General features: G+C 49.7%; 1 protein-coding gene across 1 annotated transcript; it reads left to right on the top strand.

Moving 5' to 3' along the window:
- Window positions 1-2,645: 2,645 nt before the first annotated feature.
- Window positions 2,646-6,880, top strand: PRSS42 (Putative serine protease 42). The gene is made up of 5 exons (XM_008520338.2): window positions 2,646-3,078; window positions 3,392-3,548; window positions 4,206-4,471; window positions 5,235-5,398; window positions 5,954-6,880. The coding sequence occupies exons 1-5, from the start codon at window positions 2,736-2,738 to the stop codon at window positions 6,188-6,190; spliced, it is 1,167 nt and encodes a 388-aa protein (XP_008518560.1). The 5' UTR covers window positions 2,646-2,735; the 3' UTR covers window positions 6,191-6,880.
- The last annotated feature ends 677 nt before the right edge of the window (window positions 6,881-7,557 follow it).

Raw genomic sequence — 7,557 nt, forward strand, 5'->3', positions numbered from 1 at the left:
ACTCGCCCTCCAGGGTGGAAGGAGGTTGATATAATCATCTTACCACCAAATAGCTGGTTGGTCTCCTTCAGGGCTGTGGCATATCAAGGGCTTGGCATTGATCTCTGATGCTGACAGACTGGACATTCAGCAGCATTGGTAGCTACGTCAGTTTGGTAAGAGGGAGTCCATGTTGTTTTATTGGGTGAATGAATAGCCTCCAATCCTACCAACACAACTGCTCTGTTCATGGGCACAATGTGCAATCGTGGAAGTTGACAAGGACAGAAGTTAGCTGACCTCTCCTGGAGCAGTCATCTTATTCATGTGGTTGTTGATTGCCTCCTCTGCAGTGGATGCTTACTGGTGGGTATTGGCATGGGATAGAAAAAGCTGCACATTTTGTTCCTACCTCCAGAGGTCCATTCATGTGCTTTTCCCCCAGACCTTCAAATTTTGCTCTTTCTAAGCCCCTGACCAATCAGACAAGCCATTCATCACCGCTCAGGGGTCCGTATATATTCTTACTGAGGCCACTTCTCTTTTTACATCAAGCTGATGACCAGGTGTACTGTTTGAAGCTCTATGTACAGGATTTCCCCCTCAACACTGTCTTTCAGGATCATCCCTGAATGGGTTCTAGTGCAACAGTAGTCTATTTTCAGCTGGCACCAAAATTTTGAGCCCATCTGTGAACGAGGCCCAGGTTTTTCCCTCTTTCATCATCTAGTCATAGGACACGCCCTATAAGGTTGTACGTGTGAACTGAGGGAGAAGCTTCAATTCAATACAAGTAAGTGACATGGGGGTCTAAGTCATTTCTTTGTGCAACTTATTTGTGTCTTCAAGACCTGCCATGATCCAATCCCAAATGTATCACTTCCCTTGAATGATGAATTGCTTTGTCCAACTGACTTTATGACTTAGAGAGTCTGGCTAAATAGCCATCTTATCTTATGATAAGAGGCACTGGACTCTTAGTCACTTAATGTCCCATGGTCTGGCATTTAGTTTCCTTTTAGGGTTCAGTAGTGTGCCAGGAGTTGTCTTTCAAATAACGTACAATTTCTTTGCTGCAGATGGTATGTGTGGTTTTGCTCCAGAACTGTAGGGGGCTATACTGTGACTCTCTAATTAGAACATAGCAGAGACTCCTTCTAGTACTTTTACTCACAACAGCAAACTGTAGCGCCAGGGGTTTTGCCAGGTCATATAGCCCAAGTGACAAGGTTGCTTATACGACAACCTGATTTCATCTCTTGACAGGAGGAACTGCAAAGCATTGTGGCCATTTTTATGTATCTAATCCAGGTTAATCTCCCCTTCTTAAAATTGTTTATTTATTCACATTCTTTTTGCCATGTAAGGTAATACAGTTGTCCCCCCTTATCCATGGGGGATGCATTCCAAGACCTCCAGTGGATGCCTGAAACTGTGGATAGTAGCAAACAGTAGCGAACTCTATATATGCTATGTTTTTCCCTACACCATCATACCTACGATAAAGTTTAATTTATAAATTAGGTGCAATACGAGATTAGTGGGGCTTTGGGGCCATTATTAAATAAAATAAGGGTTACTTGAACACAAGCACTGCAATACCATGACAGTTGATCTGATAATCATGACAGCTACTAAATAACTAACTGGCAGGTAGCTTATACAGCATGGATACGCTGGACCAAGGGATGATTCACATCCTAGGTGGGACAGAGCTGGATGGCATGAGATTTCATCGCACTGGAATGGCTAGCAATTTAAAACTTATGAATTGTTTATTTCTGGAATTTCCATTTAATATTTTCAGACTGTGGTTGACTGTGGGTAACTGAAACCGTGAAAAGTGAAACCACAGATCGGGGGGGCTACTGTATATTCATGGGTTCCAGGCATTAGAATGTGGACATCTTTGGGAAGCCGTCATTCTGTCTACTACAGGGTTGTTTCCAGATGTTGGCTATTATGAATTTAGCTGCTATAAACATTCATACAAGTATTTTTTTGTGTATGTGAACATAAATCTCCATTTCTCTGGGATAAATGCCCAGGAGTGCAATTACTGAGTCGTATGGTAATTGCATATTTTGTTTTATAAGAAACTGCCAATCTATTTTCAGAGTGGCTGTAATATTTTGCATTCCTAACACAGTGTATGACGGATCCAATATCTCTGTATTCGTGTCAGTATTTGGTGTTGTCACTATTTTTTATTTTAGCCAGTCTGTTAGGTGTGTAGTGATATCTCACTGTCGTTTTAATTTGCATTTTGCTAAGGGCTCTTTTCATGTGGAGGTTGATTTTTAAAAAGGTAGCAGTATCATCTCTAACGCAGTGGTTAGTGATGTTGAGTGCAATCTTCATGTTAAGGAGTTTTAATTTTTATTGCAAACAAGTAGGGGAGGAAAATGCTGGGAAAGGCCTAATCCAAACCTGGAAGGGAGTTATGGATGCATCTCTGCGTGAACAAGCAGTGGCGATTGGGTGGCTGTCACTCTCTGGGGCCAAGACCTAGGCCAAGGGACACTGAGTGCCTGGGAGGCACCCCATTAATGAGTGCACGCAGGGTTGGGAAGAGAGAAGACTCACCTGAGTCACCACTCCACCGCAGGTTCCGCCCAGGCCCTGACCCTCAGATGACCCCATGGGCGGGGCGGGACTCCGTTTCCCCTGAGGGACCTCTGTTTCCCGCCAACACGAGGGCAGGGGCTGGAGCCACCGGGAGGGGGCGCCGCAGAGGGCCGAAGCTTGCGGTGCCCATGGCGTCCCGAGGCGGCTCCCTAGGCCTCGTGCTCTGGCTCCTGCTCCTTCAGCCCCGGCTCAGGGAGGCGCAGGCTGGCGGTCGAGAGGCGCACGGGGGGCTGACGCCGCCCCCACCCTCTCTGCCCCCGTCGGAGGCCGGCTGCGAGGATCCCGGGGCGAGCCTGCGGACGCCGCCTCCTGAAGGGGTTCCGGGGGCCTCTGGGGCCCCCGACTCCCCTGTGGCCGCGGTGTCCCCTCTTTCGGTGGCGTTTTCCCCAGGTGACTCTGATTCCTACAAGGCTCTGGCAGCCGCACAGACCCCAGCACCAACAGAGACCGCAACAAAGCTGTTTCCTTCAGGTGATGTTTCTGGGCCGGACCCTGCCACAGGGCCCTGGCCTGGCCTGAGGGGGTGGGACCCTGCTGGGGGGGGGGGGAGGGTGTTGGGGGGGGCACGATTGTTCCCTGGGGAGTTTGAGTGGACCCACCCCTGCCCTTGAGATCTGAGAGGAAATGGCCATTCTCTGAGGAGACTTAGGGGCGATGGACCTGCTCTGGGGGTCTTGGCCTTGCTCTGAGGGTTCTGAGACTTCCGAGGATTCTCTGGCTCTGGTGGTGGTTGTGGTGTCAGTGGCGTTACTTTCAATGCCCTCCCTTCATTGACCCGCTCCAGCATGTGGCCATCGAAGAATGAGGATAGTTGGGGGAATGCCAGCCCCAGAGGCGAAGTGGCCCTGGCAGGTGAGCCTGCAGGTCGATGATAATCACATATGTGGAGGCTCCCTCATCACCAATTGGTGGGTGCTGACCGCGGCCCACTGCATATTTGGGTGAGTGTTACAGTCTGGTCTTGGGCTCTTGGTCAGGCTGTATGACCTGGAGCCGGTCCTGTTTCTCTCCCTGGACTGCTTCTTCCTCATCTGAAAAAGGGAGTGACAGTCCCTGCTCTTCAGTAGTCAGAGTTAGGGCCCTTGGCAGCCTGGAAAGTCAAGAACCAAAATCAGGTTCAAAGCCACTTCTTTTAAGCCTGTGCTGATCAGCCTTCAAGTCGAGTGGCAAGAAGGGGGAGAGAGGCCGGCTGGGAGAGAGTGTGTGGGTAAAGACTTGCAGAGGGGAATATTTAAGGAAAGTGGAGTGTAGTAGACAAATTTAGTTAGATCAGTGGTCTCAAACTTTAATGAGCATGGAAACACCTGCAGAGCTTGTTAGAACGCATTTGCTTGTCCCCAGCCACTAGAGTTTCTGATTCAGTAGGTTGAGTGGGACCTAAGAATTTGCATTTGTACCAAGTTGCCAGGTGATGTTAATGCTGCTCATGTGGAGACCAAACTTTGAGAACCACTGGATAGGGTGGCCAGGGGCCTGGGGAAGGGATGTGGTTTGGAGGGGCGGAGGTGGCTGATGGCTGGCCCTAGAGATAACACCAGGCTGGGAAGAACCTAGAAGATGTGGAAGGGGAGTGTAGAGCCTCCAGGATCTCTTTACAGCCATCTGGAATACACGGTGAAGATGGGAGATGTAAAAGTGACACATACCTCTGAAATGGCGGTCAAGGTCCCAGTCCGAGACATCGTTATCCACAGAGATTATACTACTTTTGGATTAATTGAAAATGACATTGCCCTTGCTCTGCTTGCCTTGCCTATGAATTACTCCTCGCATATCCAGCCTATATGCCTCCCTGAAAAGACTTTCATGGTGCCAGGTGAAACGGAGTGCTGGGTGACTGGATGGGGAAGCCTAAGAGAAAACGGTGAGACTGTGATGCAAGACTCCAGCAAACTCAGGTCAGGGAAAGAGGCTGCCTGATGCCCTGGGAGTGGCCTACCGGCTAAAGGGAGAGACAGGGAAGCAATTTTCTAGCAAGTGGGTGAGGGAGGAGGGTGGAAAAGATGTTACTAGGGAGTAATTTGATGGTGTTACAAATTTCTATTAGTACGTCAGGACCTGGGGGCTTGGGTTCTCTCTAGGGTGGATTTTAACTCAGGGGGTGTTGATCTGGCTGAGAATTTGAGCTGTCCCAAACTGGAAGTACTTGCCTTGGTGGATAGGGAGCTTCCTGTGCTTGAGAAGAGGCCAGAGAACTCTTGGTGAAACTGTAGGGCGTCCTATCCCCAGGGAGAGGCTCGATTTGGTACCTTTGGGGCACTATGTGTCCGAGAGTCTGTGATCCTGTTCTAAAGTAAAGACTTTACTGACTTACAGGACACCTGTCACTATTACTAAAAATACTCAGAGTGACAGACACTTTGTTTTGATTTCTCAGGCTGATGAGGCCTCACCTCTTCCTCTCCTGAGCTGTTCTTCCTTCTCCTGTCTTTGTTTTGATTCTAACCTCCTCCTCTCCTCATGTTAACTTCAGGCATCATTTCCTCCAGTGTCAAATGGGGACAATATCCACTGCCCTCAGAGGGTGTCTTTGTGTGAACACACTGTATTGAGACCCATAGTGGGTGCCAGGGGCTCCTGTCCTGTCCCACTAAGCAGATCCACTTACTCCTAAATTATCTGTACAGATCCAGGATCTAAAGCTCCAGTGCACCTTCAGGAAGCTGAGCAAACCATCATACGCTATGACAAATGTAACAAGAAACTGAAGAAACTGCTCGAAAGGGAGAGTAATGTGGTTAGGGAAGGGGTTGTCTGTGCTTACAACAACAAAGGAAAGGATTCCTGCAAGGTCAGTTCATGGGCCCTTTGCTACCTCTGCATTCTGGTTGTCCCCTCAAAGGTTACTCATCCACAGGCAATAGGGCCTGCCTTACCTGCCAGCTCCTCCATTCACTTTTATTCAAGTTAAGGGGACTCAAGGGGACAAGCCACTAAGGCTCTCCGAGGCTGGCCTGACCTAATCCTTCACGAGAGAGGAGCTGATGCTGCCTGGAGTGGGTTGGGGAGGAGGGGAGATTCAGGTGGGAAATACCAATAACAAGAGTCACATGTTTTGAACCCCTTCTATGTGACAGGCAGTGTACTCAGGTAGAAGTTTATTCATTATTATCTTAGAATATGTACATTTTCTTTGTTTATATTCAATTTTTTGTACACAACTTTTGAGTATGTACAGAAATTTTATTTATTAAAAATTTTGAAATCTCATTCACAGAATTCTGGGCTGTTTGGTGCCTGGGGAAGGCCCACGTGTGCCCATCTCCCCAGCGCTTTGCAGTGCAATCCGCCTGTTCTGATGTTAATCCTCTTCCATTCCTGTGTTTGTTTCTTTCTCTTTCTCCAGGGAGATTCTGGGGGTCCCCTGGTCTGTGAATTTAATGACACGTGGTTCCAAGTGGGGATTGTGAGCTGGGGCTTTGGCTGTGGTCGCAAAGGATTTCCTGGAGTTTATACAGAAGTTAGTTTCTACAAGAAGTGGATCATTAAGCAAATGAGTCAGGCTTCTTCTCGGGACTCAACAGGCTTCTTCATCATACCCCTGTGTCTGGTGCTGCCCCTGGGCGTCCTGGCAACCCTGTGATCACCCCGGCCCATGCCCCTCCTGTTATGAGTCCCGCACTAGGCCTCTCCTCCAACCTCCCACTCCTACTCAGTGCCCTTTCCTCAAATTCCGGGTGGGATCCATTGACCCTGTGGAGATCCACACAACAGAGTGGCAACACGACTGGAGTCCTGAAAATGTCCCAGCCTGCTGCTCTGGTCACCTGCCTTGGCCACGCCTTGGATGTGCTGGGCCTGTCGGGAAGGAGGGGGTGAAAGCATCCCAGTTAGAGGGCCAGCTGAGCTGCCAGCTGGAGCCTGAGGCTTAAGCGACGTCTTAGAGAACATCTACCAAAGAGACATCATCGACTGTGAAGCAGAGTTAGCCCTGCTTATGGTTTCCCAGCTCCCACCTGACACGCTGTCAAGCCAGTCATCTTGGTGATTGTTCAGAGAGAGAAGGAGTCGCCATGTCCCTGCTCAGGTGTGAGGCCGAGGATTTCCACGTCTGACCCGGTTGTCTGGGGCTGGGCGAAGTTCCCCTGCCCCGCCATGTGGATCCATCTGTGAGTGGCCTGTCTCTGCCACACAAGCCCTCCTGGGGCAACTCGGTCTTGGAACCCCCTTCCTCAGTGCCCTAGTGGCCACATCCACGTTCACCCCAAGTTGTGTTGAGGCATTATAGAGTGCGGAGATTTCGATGTCAACTGAATAAATGCTTAAGAGGGTCTCTTATGTCTCAAGCTCTGCTCTCCTGGAGGTTGTGAGGTTGCATATAACACACTCTGTAGAGAACTAGCTTTCCATTTAGCTTGGGAAGCTCTTCATGGTGTCCATTCAATTCTAGAAGAGCCAGAGATGAGGATCCTGTCCACCTTGACATGAGTCTGGTGGATATCTTTAGCCAGTAGGTCCTGCTGCCTGTGCTCCTTTGTAGCCATGAGCATGCCTCTAGTTGGGAGTATTGTAGTTGAGTTTGGCAGCCTCATGCAGTCAGGGGCAGGGACCAAGTGGACAGAGACTAGAGCCTGGCCTACTTACACACTCCTGTACCTCTCCTGGCTGCCCTGGAACAAACGTGCCTTGAGGAGACACCAAGGGCTGGGTGAGCATCAAGACCCCTTACGCCCTAAGAGCTGAGTTCCCACAAGAGGAGGCTAGGTGGGAGGACCTGGCTTTGTGTGTGTGTGTGTGTGTGTGTGTGTGTATAGCTTTTACCCAATCACCAGACCTGGTGCCCCATAGTCACCTGCACTGGCTGCCGATCATCTCCCAGCCTCTGTCTCCTGCCCACCCATCCTTCCATAGTCAGTGCTAGGGCCCCCATATATCTGTGGACCTCAGTGTGCAGTGTGTGATAGTCCCACCTGCTGCCTGAGGGAGGTGGAGGCGGGAAAGTCTGCTTTT

This window comes from Equus przewalskii, chromosome 15 (genome assembly GCF_037783145.1).
Source record: "Equus przewalskii isolate Varuska chromosome 15, EquPr2, whole genome shotgun sequence".
Taxonomy (NCBI): Eukaryota; Metazoa; Chordata; class Mammalia; order Perissodactyla; family Equidae; genus Equus; species Equus przewalskii.